The sequence below is a fragment of the Dromiciops gliroides genome, chromosome 4 (assembly GCF_019393635.1).
Source record: "Dromiciops gliroides isolate mDroGli1 chromosome 4, mDroGli1.pri, whole genome shotgun sequence".
NCBI classification, from domain to species: Eukaryota; Metazoa; Chordata; class Mammalia; order Microbiotheria; family Microbiotheriidae; genus Dromiciops; species Dromiciops gliroides.
Window position 1 is genome coordinate 191552857 of NC_057864.1, and position 17847 is coordinate 191570703.

Genomic DNA, 17847 nt, shown 5'->3' on the forward strand with positions numbered 1-17847 from the left:
CATAGTTGGTGTCTGGATTGACGTAGAAGACAGAACAGAAACTGGGACCGGCTTCAGTTTTGGAGGTGGAAGCAAGACTTTGGTCATCTCTGGAGAGGGAGAACAAAGCTTTGTTGGCTTTGGAGGTGGTTCTGGGGGAGGAGTCAGAGGAATGGTAAACTCTGGAGGTGGAGCAAGAGTCTGAGTCAGTGCTTGAGTTGAAGTTAGGATCTGCCATTGTTTCTGAGGTACAGGAGGTAGGGCAGAAGTTTGGGTGGGCACTAGAGCCTGAGGAGGTTGGTTTGGAGCTTTCCCAGAGACAACAGACAGAGGCAGAAGTGGGACTGCCATCCAAGTATGCTCCGTAGTTGGCACTGGAGCCTGAGGTGCTACCAGAGTTGGAGCAGGCACCACTAAGAGCACAGGCATTGTCTGAGGCATTACTGGAGACAGGGTGGGGGTTGTGGTGTGCACCACAGGTGCAACTTTAGTCTGAGACAACTTAGAAACTTGGGTGGGCATCATGTTCACAGTTGGATTCTGAGGCAACATTGGAAGCAGGGTTGGAGTTGTTGGTGGGTTATTCTTAGGTGTAGCTAGAGGCAGAAATGATACTGAGGTTTGGATAGGTACTAAGGATGGAGCCAGAGTCTGAATCAATGGAGAAGTCTGAGTAGGCACAGAAGATGCATCTGGAGACTTAGGTGATGATGTTAAGGTTTGGGTGCACACCAGGGATGAAATCGGAGTGGACGCAAGAGCCTGAGTTGGTACCAAGGAGGCAGCTAGTATGGCTTTGGCTGTCTTTAAGGGAGAAGCTGGTATTTGAGAAGATATCAGAATTTCAGACAATACAGAAGTTAGGTCTGGCACCGAGGATGCAGCTGTTGTTTGAGGTGCTGTTGTTGAATCTTGGACTGGCACAGAGGATACAGCTGATATTTGAGATGCTGTTGAAGCTGGGGCTGGCACCAAGGATGTAGTCGTTGTTTGAAGTGCTAATGGAGCTGGGGCACGCACCAAGGAGGGCATATCCGGAGTTTGAGATCCTATTGAAGCTGAGAGGGGCATTAAGATTGCTGGTAGGGTCTGAGGCAGGGTAGGAGTTTGAGTGGCCACCACAGGAGGAGATCGGGTTTGAGACGCTCTGGGTTTGGCTCTCGGGTCTGGCTCTGGCTCTGGAGCTGGGGTCGGCTTGGGAGACGCATGAATGTCAGACACTTTCGGGAGAACGGCCAAAGCACGGGACAGAACCCGGGCCGTAGTGAATACTTTGCCCGGCCCCAGAACCTGACCTCGAACAGCGGCTGGATCCGGAAGTACTGCCAGCGCCTGGGCCACGACCCCAGGCAGAGCCCGGTGGCCGCTCTGTTCCCGAATTGCAGGAGTCACCCTTTCCACCTCGGATAATCCCAGAACAGAACTAGGAGACTGAGCCACCAGGGCCAGCAAAAACAACGCAAAGAGCCAGAGCGGGAGCCGGGGCCGCCCCAACATGCGGAGGCTCTGTTGTTGCAGCCCACACAGGCCGAGGGGCCTCTTCCTAGCAAGGGAACCGATAGACCACCGTTACAGAACCTGCCCCGTTGCCTAGCAACGGCTTCCTCCCTCCCCACAAGCCACGCCCCCAGCCGAACTCTGAGGAAATCCTTAATCTTTTATTTAATCAATGAAAGCAGGGTGGAGGGGGAGGGATCCTGGCATCCACAAAGTGCAGGGTCAAGCCTTGCCCTTGGCACTTGATGGTTGGGCGACCCTCCCCACATCACACATTCAAAGTAGGCCAGGTAGGGGAATTTCCACACTACAAATTCCCCACTTCAGTGCAACCACAGGGTCAGCTTCAGTCCTCCCCTTGCTCCCTCTCTCCCACCTCCCTAAAAAACCCCCGAACAAGCACAGGTTCTATACCTCCGTCCATCTTTCCCTCCCCCATTCAGCTTCATCCTGTTGCCCCGATTACAGGGTGGGCAAGGATACAAGTGTCAGGAACACAAACCCATCTATGCGTGTCGGGGGTATGCTCTGCCCAGCAGGGCCTGGGAAGGGCAGGTTTGCTTCTATGTGCAGTTTGATCACTCTCCGTTCAGGCTGAAATCTGAGAGACATTCTTCTTCCCCTTGGTAGGACTGATTCCAAGAAACATCATTGACCTTAATGAAAAAAGAGACTGTTATTGACCTTATAAATAAATAGGATCATAGATTGGGGGGGGGGGCGTCTTAGAGGCCATATAGTCCTGCCCCTTCATTTTTTTTTTTAGTTAACTACAAATTTTATTTTTTTTATGTATAAGGTATTTTATTTTTTCCGTTACATGTAAAGATAGTTCTCAACTTTTGTTTATACAAGCTTTACAATTTCAGATTTTTCTCCCTCCCTCCCCTCCCCTAGACAGCAGGTAATCTGATATAGGTTATATCTATATATCTATATACATATACATATATATACACATAATAACATTAATTCTATTTCTGCATTAATCCTGTTACAAGAGAAAAAATCAGAGCAGTGATGCAAAACCTCAAAATAGAAAAAAAAAAACAATAGCACCCAAAACAAAAGAAATAGTATGGTTCAATCAGCATCTATACTCCACAGTTCTTTTTTTTTTTTTCTTGGATTTGGAGATCCTCTTCTATCATGAGTTCCCTTGAACTCTTCTGTACCATTGCATTGGTGAGAAGAATATAGTCCATCACAGTAGGTCAACACTCAGTGTTGATGATACTGTGTACAATGTTCTTCTGGTTCTGCTCATCTCACTCATCATCAGCTCATGTAAGACCCTCCAGGTTTCTCTGAACTCCTCCTGCTCATCATTTCTTACAGCACAATAGTATTCCATTGTATTCATATACCACAACTTGTCCAGCCATTCCCCAGTTGATGGGCACCCCCTCAACTTCCAATTCCTTGCTACCACGTAAAGAGCAGCTATAAATATTTTTGTACATGTGGGTCCCTTTCCCCCTTCCATGATTTCTTTGGGAAAAAGACCTAAAAGTGGAATTGCTGGGTCAAAGGGTATGCACAGCTTTATCGCCCTTTGCCTGCCCCTTCATTTTACAGGTGAGAAAACTCAGGCCTAGAGCACTTGTCACAGGGGTGGCAGGGTCAGAACTCGGATTCTGGTCCTTTAGGTTCACAGCACTTTCCACCATATTGCATAAGTTTAGGGAGAAGTAAAGGTATAGATATATACATATATATATATGCATACATGTATACATGCATACACACATACATTGACCAGAATGTCATATTTATATTTTAAAAATTGCCACTTTCTCTATATATTCATCAACTTCATGCTTTTGCTGTCTTGGAGCATGCATTCATTAAATGACAGACTAGAGGATACCTATAATAGAAAGATGTTAAGATGGGACCTCTACAAATTTCTGCACTTCTACAAGCACAGTAAGGCATAGCTTTCCTCTCTAGTTTTTATCAATAATATATATTGGTTTTCTAGGTCACTGCTTCATGTAATTAGAATCCTAGAGTTTGAAGAACCTTAGAAGGCATCTAGACCATACTGCCGGCTAGTGGATGAAATCCCTCCTCCAGTATTCTTTACAATTTGATTATCCAGTCCCTGGCCCAGGGGATAAGAAGCTCCTCACTACCTCATTGCTGTCCAAGAATGGCCACCTTAGAAATCATTTATTATATATCATTCTAAAACCCATGTATTAGTATTAGATGTAATATTTACTGTTATTGATAAATCTCTTTTTCCTCAGAATTTCAGGGCAAATTATCCTCATTAAGTCTCAATCTCCATTGAAGTCTCAAGTCTTAGTGATTGACCATATTTATGCCGAATTAAAAAGAAATTTACTCTGATGTGGCAAAATTTTTCAAGCATCAAAAAAGTTAAAAAACAAAAGAAAAAATCTCAGCTCTCAGTTACCCCACCCAGCTTCTCCTCTCAAAAACAAAACATGTTATATCTCCAGGAAATGTTAGCATTCAACTCCCAAATAGTTCCCCAAAAGGATACAAGAACAAATTTGTGTGTGTGGGTGCTACAACACATCAACTGGGTCTAATGGACAGAGAGCTGGTCTTGGAATCAGGAAGCCTGAGGTTAAAGTCCTGTCTCTGATAAAACCTGGCTGTGTGACCTGAACCCCTCCAAACACTTGACCTCTCAGTGGCCCAGGCAACTTTCTAACATTACGAATTCTAGAGGTGAGGTCTGACTTGCAATGTTAGAGGGAACTTTCTCTCTGGTAGCTCTCTCAACTTGTGAAATTAAGGTCATAGGATCTTAGATTCAGAGTTGGAAGGGACCTCAGAGGCCATCTACTTTGACCTCATTTTACAGATGAAGAAATAGAAGTTCAGAAAAGTTCCATGACTTTCCCAGCATCACACAGCTAGGAAGTATCTGAGGTGAGATTAGATGTCTTTTATGTCGCCTCTCTGACAAACCAAGCAACCAACCCACGACACATCCAAATAGGACTGGAGGGATTGTCTCCCTGGTAACTGTACACCTGTTTGGGATCCCTAGAGGCTTCAGAGTCTCCACAGGACAGAATTCAGATGGCAGTACTAGTATTTCGCAGGGAAGAAAATGATCCCTTGTTAATGTCTCCAACAGTAGGAACACTAGGAGATACCCCCACCTTGTGCCCAGAACTTCATTTCCAGAGAAACTTCAGCTGTGATCCCCAGGATGGGGAGAGTGACTGCTGGTCTACTGGGGAAGCTGTGTGTGGAGGGCTCAGGGATTCAGAGTTAGGGAATGAGCTCTCCTTCATTCTGTGGGCCTGGGCTACAGAAGCAACATTTCCTAGAGTTCTAAAGCAGTTCCAAAGTTAGGATGATAAACTTGGGACTCCCTCCTGCCCCCCACTTCAGATGAAAGAGTTATTTGGCATTCAGCCAGGAAACACTCAAACCTGAATTTTCACATACTTGAATCAGATCCTTAAATTCTTCTGATACAGAGTCTCTTTCTTCAGTGGGTCTGTATTCCACAACCACTTTACCACTCTCTGAAATATATTTAAAAGGGTTCAATTCAGAATTATCAAGACAATAGAAATTACTCCCCCTTCCCCAGTTCCCTCAGTCTAACATGCAACAATTGGGCATTAAACAACTCTAATTTCTGAAAGTAAAAAAGGATCAGGTTTTTCCTTTAAAAAAGGTTGTTGAGTTTTATCATCATCATCTAAATTCCTGCACTAGATATTGTACAAAAGAACTACCCTGGTGACAGAAGTAGGGACAGACTGTGAAGGAGAGAGCTTGATTTTTCTTTGAGTTGGCAGAGTTGGTTTTATTGTGCATCAAAAGGAAATATGAAACAACTTCATGGGATGCATGGTCCTCCTGCTTTTCAGTGTTTATGATGGGCAAAAGGATCATTATGAAGATAATTTCCGCTTATGCACTGACACCTAACGTAAAGGATGAGGAAGAAGATAAATTCTATGAGAAACTTGATAAGAACCTCTTAATTAGATCAACATATAGTTTACTTGTCAAATCTGTGGATAAGGGAAGAGTTTAAGACCACATGAGAGACAGCATTACAGGATGTAAAATGGATAATTTTGAGTACATTAAATTAAAAAGGTTTTGCACAAACAAAACCAATGCTGCCAATATTAGAAGGAAAGCAGAAAACTGGGGGAATATTTTTTTACATTAAGTTTCTCTAATAATGGCCTCATTTCTCAACTATATAGAGAACTGAGTCAAATTTATAAGAATGACTCATTCCCCAATTGAAAAATTGTTAAAGGATAATATGCAGTTTTCAGATGAAATCAACAATCATATAAAAATGCTCTAAACCACTATTGATTAGAGAAATGCAAATTAAAGTAATTCTGAGGTTTCATTTCATACCTATCAGATTGGCTAATACTATAGAAAAGGAAAAAGCCAAATGTTGGAGGGGATATGGGGAAAATGGGACACTAATGCACTGTTAGTAGAGTTGTGAACTGATCTAACTATCCTGGAGAGCAATTTGGAACTATGCCCAAAAGGCTATAAAAACATGCTTACCTTTAGACCCAGCAATACCAAAATGTTAAAAACAATGAAAAAGGGAAAAGGACCTATAAGTAGACCCATCAACTGTGGAATGGCTAAACAAGTTGCTGTAATAGTATCGAAATAGAATACAACTGTGATATAAGAAATGATGAGCCATATGCTTTCAGAAAAATCTAGAAAGACTTACATAAACTGATGCAAAGTGAAGTAAGCAGAACAAAGAGAATGCTGTACACAGTAACAGCAATATTATATGATGAACTGTGAATGACTTAGCTATTCTCAGAAATATAAAGATCCAAGATGATTACAAAGGACTTAAGATGAAAAAAGCTATCCATCTCCAGGGAAAGAACTGATGGAGTCTGAATGCAGATCAAAGCATACTATTTTTTATCTTCTTCATTTATTTATTATTTATTTTTTTTAAAGTAAGGCAATTGGGGTTAAGTGACTTGCCCAGGGTCACACAGCTAGTAAGTGTTAAGTGTCTGAGGCCGGATTTGAACTCAGGTTCCCTGAATCCAGGGCCAGTGCTCTATCCACTGTGCCATCTAGCTGCCCCTATTTTTGTTTTTTTTTAATGTGTTTTCTTTCACAAGATTACTATCATGAAAATATATTTTTCATGACTACACATGTATAGCCTGTATCAAATTGCTTGCCTTCTCAATGAGGGGGGAGGTGAGGGAGGAAGACAATTTGGAACTCAAAATTTAAAAAAAAAAAATGAATGCTTAAGGGTGCAGCTAGGTGGCACAATGGATAAAGCACAAGCCCTGAATTCAAGAGGATCTGAGTTCAAATTTGACCTCAGACACTTGACACTTACTAGCTGTGTGACCCTGGGCAAGTCACTTAATCCTCATTGTCCTACCACCACCACCACCAACAAAACGAATGCTTAAAATTGTTTTTTCATGTTATTAGGAAAAAAAATAAATTTTTTTTTTAAAGAAACACAACCAATGTAGCAACTGGAGCAAGCAGTGAACATGTTTTTGATAACAATTACAGGAGACTAAAGCAAGATCAAGACATTCTCTAAATAAAAAAAAATAACGATAATACTAATAATGCCTACCTCCCAGGGTTGTTGTGAGGATTAAATGACATAATAATTGTAAAGCACTTAGTATGGTGCCTGGTACATAGTCAGTGCTATATAAATGTTAGCTACTAATATTATTATTACCATACAGAGACATTTCAATGAATGTGTGATTTTATCTATATTGCTACTTCCTCTACCAGTTCAGATCAGAACTTATCCATGGCAGATCAGGGCAAATTTGTAGCAAAGAACATTTTATGTCTAGAATTTATAAGGTACATGGCCTTGTCCTGAGAAAAGCAGCAAGAAAAAATGGTGGTCAGCCCTCATTAGTCTTCCATTAGTCTGACCGTGCTACTCCCATATGCACTACACTGTAATGATGTTCATTACCTATAGAAAAACATACAAACTCTAACCTCAACACTGAAACTCTTTACAATCTGGCATCAGACAATGTTTTCTAGTAGACAACTCTATTTCATGGACTGGAGTATGGAATCTAGCTCAAAGAGCTGCCTCCCCAAATTCTACTCGTTTCCCACTTCTGTGCCTATGTAAGCCTATAATGCTAGAAGGCTTTTCCTTTTTCCTTCCATTTCCCAGTCACTGGCATCTTTCAAATTTCAGGTTGAATGCTATCTTTCCAGATCATCTTTTCTGTTAATGTTCTCTTCCTTTTCCTCAAATTGTCATGTATACAGGTTTATGTTTATAGGTTGTATCCCTCCACTCCACAGTAGAAAATGTTAAGTTCCTTGAGGACAAGAACTGTTTTACATTGTGTCTTTATATGCCCAATACTTAACACAGCACCTTTTGCTGAGAAGGTCTGGGTAGAAAGGAGAACATGTTCCCCAGCTGTGGGAGTGCCTCTGGATCCTGGAATGGGTGCCTTCTCTCTTGAAGCTCTTAGTCAATGATTCCTATGAGGATGATTCTCAGATCTTAGTATCTTGTCCTAGCCAATTCTGAGCTCCAGGCCCACATGATCAAACATCTACTGGACACTTTGTACTGAGTGTTCCATAGGCATATTCCAAATAGAATTCATCATTTCTCCCAAACCTATTCCTCTTCTGAGTCTCCCTATTCCCCAACTGAATTCAAACAAATCGCCTATCACCTGACTATTGTAACAGCTTCTTAATTAGTCCCCCTCCCTCAAATTTCTCCCCTATTTTCTACAAAGAAATGGAAATGATCTGTTTTGCAATCTCCTTTTCCAGCATATTATACACGCCTCTCCTCCATGCTCTCTTTGGTCTAGCCAAACTGGTCTTCTTGTTTTTCCTTAGATACAGCATTCCATTTTCTATCTCTGTACTTTACTGCAACTGTCTTCCTTGCCTGGAAGATATTCCCTTCTTCACATTTTTGAATCCTTAATTTCCTTCAAATATTAGCTCAACTGATGTCTCCTATAGAAGGCTATTCCTGGTCCCCCATTTGCTACTGCTGTCCCCTCAATATATGTCCCCATATTTATTTTTGCTTAAACTTCTCTGTGCACATCTCCCTCTTTGAGGGCAGAATCTGACTGTCATTTTACTCTATGAATCCCCAGCACCTAGAACAGTGGCTGGAACATAGCAGACCCTGAATAAATATTTGATGATTGAATTTCACTTTTTACATCTAGAAGGTAGCAGTTAGGTGGCACAGCGGATAGAGCATGGGACTTGGAATCAGGAAGACCTGCGTTCATATCTAATCTCAGACACTTACTAGATGTGTTACCCTGGGCAAGTCACTTAACCTTGTCTACCTTAGTTTCTTCAACTGTAAAATGGGGATAATAATAGCACCTACCTCCCAGGATTGTTGTGAGGATCAAATTAGATAAATGTGTGAAGCATTTAGCATAGTGCCCAGCATATAACAGGTGCATAATAAATGCTTGTTTCCTTCTCTTACCTAGTGACAATAATTTGCTGCTTATCTTACAGGGATCTCAAGAAAAGAAAATTACTATTATTATGCTATTGTGAAAGAGCTTTGGACATATTGGTGTAATAAAAGGCTCCACATACTCATATCCCCAACAAATTAAAAAGTTAGATACCGAATCATAAACACAGACCTGGAAGAGACCTTAGAAGTCTTCTAGACCAATGGTATCAAAATCAAATAGAAATGGAAGCTACTAATGCTTTTTTTTTCTTTTTTTCAATCTGTGGTGTTTTGGTTTTTTTGTTTTGTTTTGTTTTTTTGTGAGGCAATTGGGGTTAAGTGACTTGCCCAGGGTCACACAGCTAGTAAGTGTTAAGTGTCTGTGGCCGGATTTGAACTCAGGTCTTCCTGAATCCAGGGCCAGTGCTCTATCCACTCTGCCACCTAGCTGCCCCTGTGTTTTCCTTTACAACATGACCAACATGGAACTATGTTTTGTATGATCGCACATATATAACCTATTTGAAATTGCTTACCCATTCAGGGAGGAGAGGGGAAGAAACGAGGGAGAGAATCTAGGACTCAAAATTAAAAAAAAAACAAAAACCGAGAATGTTAAAAATTGTTTTTACATATAATTGGGAAAAATATTATTCATAGATTTTAAAAGGAGAAAGAAATGGAGGCCACTAAATCACAGATAAGGATGCCTGCATACTGACTTAAAAAACCACATGTTAACATTATTTATGGTTCATTGTATTTTCATTGATTTAGCTAGAAATTTCCCAATTTCATTTTAATCTGGTTTGAGCACACTGAGGAGTATTGTAGGACATGTGTCTGACATCTCTAATCTAGATTAACCCTCTCATTTACTTTTTTTTTTTAGTGAGGCAATTGGGGTTAAGTGACTTGCCCAGGGTCACACAGCTAGTTAAGTATTAAGTGTCTGAGGCCAAATTTGAACTCAGATACTCCTGACTCCAGGGCCGATGCTCTATCCACTGCGCCATCTAGCTGCCCCCTCATTTACTTTTTTTAAAAAAATAAACATTTTTATTTGAAGTTTTAAGTTCCAAATTCTATCCCTCCTTCCTTCCCTCTGTCCTCTCCTCCCTGAGGTGCTAAGTAATCAGATAGAGGTAACATGTGCAATTATATAAAACATTACCATATTAGTCACTTTTTATAAGAAAACTAGAATAAAAGAAAAAAATGAAAGTGAAAAATAGCATGCTTTAGTATGTGTTCAATCAATATCAGTTCTTTCTTTGGAGGTGGATCATCATTAGTCCTTTGGGATTGTGTTGGATCATCTTATTGTTGAGAGTAGTTAAGTCATTCACAGTTTTTCATCAAACAATACTGTTGTCACTGTGCACAATGTCCTCCTGGTTCTGCTCACTTCACTATACATCAGTTCATACAAGTCTTTCCAGGCCTTTCTGAAATCATCCTGCTTGTCATTTCTTATAGCACAATAATATTCCATCACTGTTATATACCACAGCTTGTTTAACCATTCCCCAATTGATGGGCATTCCTGTGATTTCCAAGTCTTAGCCACCACAAAAAGAGCTGCTATAAATAGTTTTGTACAAATAGTCCTTTTTATCTTTTTTGTTAACCCTCTCATTTAACACATGAAAACTGAAACACAGAAATGTTAAGTGACTTGTCCTAGAGTCAGAGAGGTAAGTAAATGGCAGAGCCAGGATTTGAACCTAGATTCTGACTACAAATTCTATGCCCTTTCCACTATATCACACTTCCTCCTTCTAGTCCTTAGGCCCACCCATTTAAACTGATGTACTTAAAGACTGATGAAGTCTTACCTAAAACCACCATCAGCAATTTTTGAAATGCATCTGATAAAGCTTTTTGAATGGCAAGCTTCTGAGTTTTCTTCTTTTTCATAAGAAACTCTAATGGGCCTAAAGAAACACAAAAGTCAAATTAAATTACAAATGTCTAAGTGAATGACAGTAAAATATTTATGTTCAAACTAAGAGTTAGATATTGCCAAAATAAAACAATCTTACAGTATCATTTAAAGACTAAATTTAAAAATTAAGGACAGTACAAGAGTGTGACTCATTTATTTCCTGCTGTGGGTATATTTCTGGGAGTCACATGTTATAAGGATGTTGCTAGGATTACTGAAAAGGAAATAGAAGATGGAACCATAATTCAAGTTGCCCCTAAACCTTTCAAGTTGTGGCATTAAACTTCCAACCTAGAAGATTCCAAAATCCCTATGTCAAGGGAATTGTGGATCAGGAGTTGTTGGTGGCACACTGATAGACAAGACTGGCTCCTATTTTTTGGGTATGACCCTCAGCTCAACTATACAACTTGACCTTTACTTAAAGTCCTAAATTTCAGGGCAATAAAGACAACTTTGTACTATAGTATAAATCTAGCATTAAATAAAGCAGTCCTCTACAACTATATTTATTTCAGTTTCCTTTCAATTTCTGCCCAAAGTTAGCACAATTGATGGAAAAAAAAGTCTGTTTAGATTTTTAGAAATCTAACTTTTGCTGAGCCAATAAAGACTGCTATAAATCTACATACAAAAATCATAAATTGAAAGCTGAAAGGAACCCTAGAGGCCATGGAATGTACCTCCTTAACTTTACAGGTGAGGAAACTGAGGCCGCAGGAGGCTAAAAGACTTGCCCAAATCATGCGGCTGAAAAGTGGCAGAGGTAGAATTTGGACCTTGGTCCTCTGATTCTCAAGCCAGTTCTCCTTCCAATGTGTGATTTTAAAGCACTCATCAGAAGCCTCAAGGCAAATATTACTTCCTTCATTAGGGCCTTAGGTAGGGTCAGCTCATTTGGAATTACTTTTTAAAGGATAGGAGAGAAAGAAGACAGAGGAAAGCTCTGTTTGCTTATCCCAAGGGTAGGCAATATCCAATAATAATCCAGAGGTCCTTTGCAAGAAGTTACAACACCATATCTCTGACAAGTTAGTTCACTATTATATCATAATTAGAAGGGACCCGAGGGGTAATCTAGTCCAGCCTTTACACGAACAGGAATTCCCTCAATAACATTCCCAATAAGTGGTCACTGGTCTCCTCTTGAAGATCTCCAGGGAGGGGGAGCCTACTATCTCCTGAGGCAGCTTGGTAAGTTTTTCATTCTATCAAGACTAAGTCTAATTCTCTAAAACTTCCCCCTAATGAACCAAGGTTTCTGCCTCTGAGACCAAGCAAGTGTCATCCTTCTACTGATGGCATGAAGTTTGGAAACAGACCTTCTTGTTGCTCCAAATATTCTTCTGCAATGCCAACACCACGACTTCGACACTCGTAGACTGGCAACACCACTTCCAAAGCACAGAAGTACTTCAGACTTTGCCTTGCAGATGACTTGTCTGGGCTTGTGTTTTCCTTTACTATGAAGTCAGGAAGCTTCTGTAACTTTAGAATTTTCAAATTCTGAGATACAGGATCTTAATACAGACTTTAAAGTAGTTATTGCTGATCGCAAACTTTTTTGTCTTAAGTCCAAGAATTTCAGCTAAGACCCGTGACACAATGCATCTGAATGCAAGCTATAGTTTTCAAAGGAAATACTGGCAAAGGCAGTCACCTCCACCTATAGTGTAAATGAGATAGAAAGCAATAACAAAAGAGGAAATCTCCAAACATTTTCTCTGAACAGTCTATGATCTTTTTCTTTCTTTCTTTTTTGCGGGGCAGTGAGGGTTAAGTGACTTGCCCAGGGTCATGCAGCTAGTAAGTGTCAAGTGTCTGAGGTCAGATTTGAACTCAGGTCCTCCTGAATCCAGGGCCAGTGCTTTGTCTACTGTACCATCTAGCTGTCCCTATGATCTTTCAATGAAAGATTCAGGCATATGATCTGATACACACTTTTCTCTTTCAAATGGCCAGGCAGCCTGATCTCTGACCCCGTTCTAATTCAGTATGTGGCCTAACTGGGAAGTGAAGGGAGACCTTGGCCTGTCAAATGAGAATCTACAGAATTTACCATGATAATTCGTTTTGACCATCCATTGAAACCCAAATAGTAATTCGCCAGTTCTTGGCATCTGAAGCTGCTGAGTGGATAGATGGGATGCTGATGCATCTTGCGTCTAGTGCAAAGACGAACCTGATGAAACAAGAAAGAGGATCAAAAACATTAGTATTTAACAGAGATGTGGTAGCAACTGCGTTTCTGCAGTTCTACTATGTTAGAATACTTGCTCTTACAATGAATGCCAGGCTCTACAATTAATAGGAACTATCTCTGACTTCTTATCCAGAAGTCAGGCAGAAACAAGGCAAATGTGTACTCTGGGGCCCTAAGGCATTTATATAGGGACTGCTTTCCTCAAAACAATCCTGTGAGTTGGGTAACATATCATTATCTTCATTTTATATATTAAGAAATTGGAATTTTTTTCTTAGGTGGGGATAATTTAGAGAAAAAAGGGCTATAAACCTTTTTTTTCAATTTTTTTCAATTTTTTCATGAAAATACCATCTTTTAAATAACTAAACTAGGATCATGGAATTCAAAGTTGGAAGAGACCATCTAGTTCAATTCTCTCATTTTATAGGATGAAGAAAACTGATAGTCAAAGGAGGTGAAGCACATTGCCTATGGTCTCATAGCTATTAAGTAGTAGAGGCAGGAGTCAGATCTAGATTTACTACCACTAAGTCCTGTGCTCTTTACACAAAACAAAGGCAAATGATTGCTGCTTTCCCTTCAGTAGCTACTGGGAGGAGATGGCCTGAGATGCATGAAAAGGGAACACAATGAAATATGGCAGGGATTGGCAAACTTTCAGAAGGGGTGCCAAGTTGTTAAATGAACTCTGTTCTTTTGGGGGATGTCCAAGAATCTGATACACATTTTGCCAATAGAAATTCATAAGGGCTACTAAGTCCTTCTATTTTTTGTTTTGTTTTTTTTAGTGAGGCAGTTGGGGTTAAGTGACTTGCCCAGGGTCACACAGCTAGTTAAGTGTTAAATGTCTGTGGCTGGATTTGAACTCAGGAACTCCTGAATCCAGGGCTGGTGCTTTATCCACTGCGCCACCTAGCTGCCCCTGTAAGTCCTTCTATTAAGAGGCAAATACCTCCTTAGAAAGGATTAATTAGATAGCTCCCTCATTTCTTGATGTGGATTTGGGGGAAGATTATGTAATTATTAAGACAGACAAAATAAGTGCTGGTCCCTGTCTTGAAGAAATGTCAGGAGACATCCTCATTTGGTGAGGGTGGTGGCGATGGAGAAAACAGAAGGCTGGAGATAGGGCCGTAGTGAACCAAGAGTCGCTTGTCAATGAGGTCCTCAGAATAATTTTCTGTAGTGATGCATTGATTCATTTCCTATTTTTTCCAATATTTAAGAATTACTTTTAGTTTAAAAGATCAGCCCAAGTACCATCAACTGAATAGTAAAAGAACTAGAGGAAGTCCTCTAGGACATTAAGCACAAAATCTGTGGAAGATTTATGGAAAGAAACACTCGACTCAACAGGATAAGAAAGAACGGATGGGTAGCCATCTGCATAGCTGGAGGGTGTACTCACACCATGAAATCATAGTTCTTTTGAAAACTCTCTTTAAATATAGACTAGTATTTTAAATAGGGCTTAGTTTAAAAGATAGTTTAGTTCAAATGTATGCCAATGACTTCCAGAATGAGGCAATATTTGAAGACAATGGTTCTTGGCCAGATGGTATAGAGAAACCTTTCAAATATTTACATTCACAGTTGCCTACTGGTAAATGTCTGGCTTCAATCTAACAAAAAACTGCAAGGTTATACTTTGTGTGTTTTAATGACAGGCTCAACAAGCTAAGTTAAAGCACTGTTGCCTAGTGGCTAGAGAGCTGGCCTTGGAGTCAGGACAACATGACTTCTATTCTGACTATATGGCTGGCTACGTGAATTTAGGGAAGTCACTCAAGCTGAGTGGCTCATTACTATAAATTTCAGAATAGTTTCCAATCTGAACTCATAAGGGAGTTTCTGGATTAAAAAGAAAATCACTAATCTGCCAACCAGTAAATTACTATTTTTTAAAGGCTAAAAAAAAATGGAGAAAGAAAAGATATATTAAGGGAAAGATTGGAAAAAATAGCTTAGCAGAACACTGGATCTGGAGTCAAAGGACCTGGGTTTGAAAAAGTGATTGATTTTCCTGGGCCTGCTTTCTCATCTGAAAAATGAAGGCTCCAAACGACATGATCTCGAGGGGTCTTTTTAGTTTGAAATTTGTGATATGATAAATACGTTTTCTTGGAGAGAGGAATATATAGTAAACAAGGTGGAAAATTCTTATAAGCAGTCTTGTTATGGGTGGGAAAGAGGCAAGGGGGTGAGAAAACTGGAAACCATAAAGAGAAAACCTATAGTAGATTAATGAGACCCTCAGAAGATGTATAAAAGTTGATTTTTAGCCATCTCCTCTGGAGTTAGGATTCATAGCTTGGAGATTGTCAGATTAATAGAAAAGAAAGCATTTTTAATATTGTCCCTGTCCTTAGGAGATGGCTAAATTCTATTGTGCTCACCTAGTAGTAAAATATAAGAGCATTGTTTTGGGGGTGCTTATGTTTGCTTTCTATATAATGTCTTCAGTATAATATAATATGGGTCCTCAGTGTTGATATAGTAAAGAGATCACTGGGGTCCCATATCTACTACTTGCTAGTTCTGGGGCCTTAGGAAGGCATTTCACCTCTGAGACTCAGTTTCCTCATCCGTAAAATAAGAATGAAGTTAGCTATCATTCCCATCTTCTGTTTTAGATAGTTTGGATGGGAACTTCTTATACTGGAGGTGGGCATACTCACTTTCTTTTTTTTTTTTTAAATTTTTTGGGCAGGGAAACGGGGGTTAAGTGACTTGCCCAAGGTCACACAGCTAGTAAGTGTCAAATGTCTGAGGTCGGATTTGAACTCAGGTCTTCCTGAATCCAAGGCCGGTGCTTTATCCACTGCACCACCTAGCTGCCCCCCCCCCCCCATACTCACTTTCACAGGAGATTTCTGAAACAGATGTTTCTGATCACATGCCTTCTGGGCTCTGCAGGCATCTCTTGCTGAATAGAATTTGATGATGGCATAGAAACCAGGAGTGGCCTCAGGAGCATTTGGAAAGACTCGGACTGAATAGAGAAGCCCAAACCGAGAGAACTCTGTGAACAGAGAATGCTGTGGGAGAGGCCCACAGGAAAAGTAGGATCATCTTTAGCCCACAAAACCCTTAGGTTTGCTCCTTCCAAAAGCAACCAGTACCCCCAAATCTATATTCGGTCTTCAGACTGAAAACTCCCCACCTCCCCTACCCTCCCAATTCCCACCCTCCCAAAGCCTTCGATATACTCCTTTGGAATCTTTCAGTTTCCTTTAAAGTTTAGCTAGCTCAGGTGCCACCTTCTACGAGAAGCCTTCCCTGATTCCCCCCAATGAATATTGCTCTTCTCCTCAAGCTGTTGTTAATTTGCTTCTGTTTGGGTATATTCTCCTCCAGAACCAAGTGAGATCAGAGTGCCTGAGGTCGGGGCTTTGTCCATAGGCTTATAGGTCTAGATACAGTAGGGCCCTTAAAGGAAGAGTTCAACTTCCTTCCCCCCTCATTTTACAAATGATGAAACTAAGGCCCGGGGTGTTTAAGTGACTTTGCCAAGCTAGGCAGCTAGGGGGTGCGATGAACAGTGTTGGATCTGGAAGTCAGGAAGGCCTGAGTTCAAATTCAGCTTCAGATACTTCCTAGCTGAGCAAGTCCCTTAATGTTTACCTCAGTTTCCTCAACTGTAAAATGGAGATGATAACAGCATCTACTTTCCAGGATTGTTGTGAGGATCAAATGAGAGAATGGTTGTAAAGGGCTCGGCACAACGCCTGGCACACAGCAGCTGCTATATAAATGCTTATTCCTTTCCCTTCCCCCATTTTCCAGGCAGTAAGAATGGGAAGCAGGTCTTCTGACTCTTGAGCCTATGCTTTTTCCATTGGGGCTGCTTGTATACCTATTCCCAGCCTTTGCATAGTGCCTGCACATAGTAGGTGCTTAATCAACGTCCGTTGACAGACTGACTGATTGCATTGAGTTCAACAGAGGACAGCAATTTTTAAAAAATAGATGTCCCTTTGTGTCTCTGGATAGGGACTGCAGCGAGGCAGAGAACAAAGAGCCCAAAGTCTGGGTTCGAGTCCTGCCTCTGCTGTATGTGACCAAGGCCCCTTTCCTGTCTGAGCCTCAGTTTACACAGCTGTAAAATGAGGCTGGGGAAACTGAGGAAGGGGACCAAGGAGCCCGGACCTAGGAGGCAGACACGATCCTGACGGCCGTCTGACTGTCACCTGCATGCATGCGTGCATGCATTCATTCATTCACCCCTCCCTCCCTCCCCGAGGCCCCAAGCCTAGCTCACTTGCAGGACCTCGGCCCCAGGCCCGGGGCTCAGCTCCCACACAAACAGCGTCTTGTCAGATCCCGCAGGAACCGTGAAGCTCACCACTTCAGCCATTCCCGCCGGCGAACTGCGCCTGCGCAGTAAGAGCTGGGGCGGGGGTGGGGGGGAGTTGTGAGCACTCCCCAGACAGCGCCTGCGCACCTCAGCCACCCGCCAAGTCCAACCTAAAGGGAGGCGTGAGCTGTCTTAGCCGGGAGGTATTTGTTCTAGCGCCTCCGCTGGTTCTAGGCTGAAGTCCGCCAGTGCCCCGAGCATCCAGACAGACACCGGGTGCTGTCCTAGATAGCCCAAGGGACCTCCCCCGGCCCTGGGCGAGCCCCGGCTCAGAATTAACTTTCATTACCCCGGGCACCTCTTTGTTAGTCTGGACTCCTTCTCAGAGCGATGTTTTTAAACCCATCAAATAAAACAAAGAATTGCAAAGAAAACTAATG

At 41.3% G+C, this 17847-nt stretch overlaps 1 protein-coding gene across 1 annotated transcript; it reads right to left on the bottom strand.

Moving 5' to 3' along the window:
* Positions 1-1743: 1743 nt before the first annotated feature.
* Positions 1744-17468, bottom strand: RDM1 (RAD52 motif containing 1). The gene is made up of 7 exons (XM_043962805.1): positions 17372-17468; positions 15969-16148; positions 12964-13086; positions 12227-12392; positions 10795-10893; positions 4915-4994; positions 1744-2132 (listed from the first exon to the last, which is right to left on the bottom strand). The coding sequence occupies exons 1-7, from the start codon at positions 17465-17467 to the stop codon at positions 2055-2057; spliced, it is 822 nt and encodes a 273-aa protein (XP_043818740.1). The 5' UTR covers position 17468; the 3' UTR covers positions 1744-2054.
* Positions 17469-17847: the final 379 nt, after the last annotated feature.

Bases quoted from the DNA above. Each gene is read 5' to 3' on its own strand.
- RDM1 (XM_043962805.1), bottom strand. From the start codon at position 17,467: ATGGCTGAAGTGGTGAGCTTCACGGTTCCTGCGGGATCTGACAAGACG. The intron at 16,149-17,371 runs GTGAGCTAGGCT...CCTCTCCCACAG, and splicing joins CTGGGGCCGAGGTCCTGCAA to CATTCTCTGTTCACAGAGTT. The intron at 2,133-4,914 runs GTATGTGAAAAT...TTTTTCATTAAG, and splicing joins AATTTAAGGATCTGATTCAA to GTCAATGATGTTTCTTGGAA.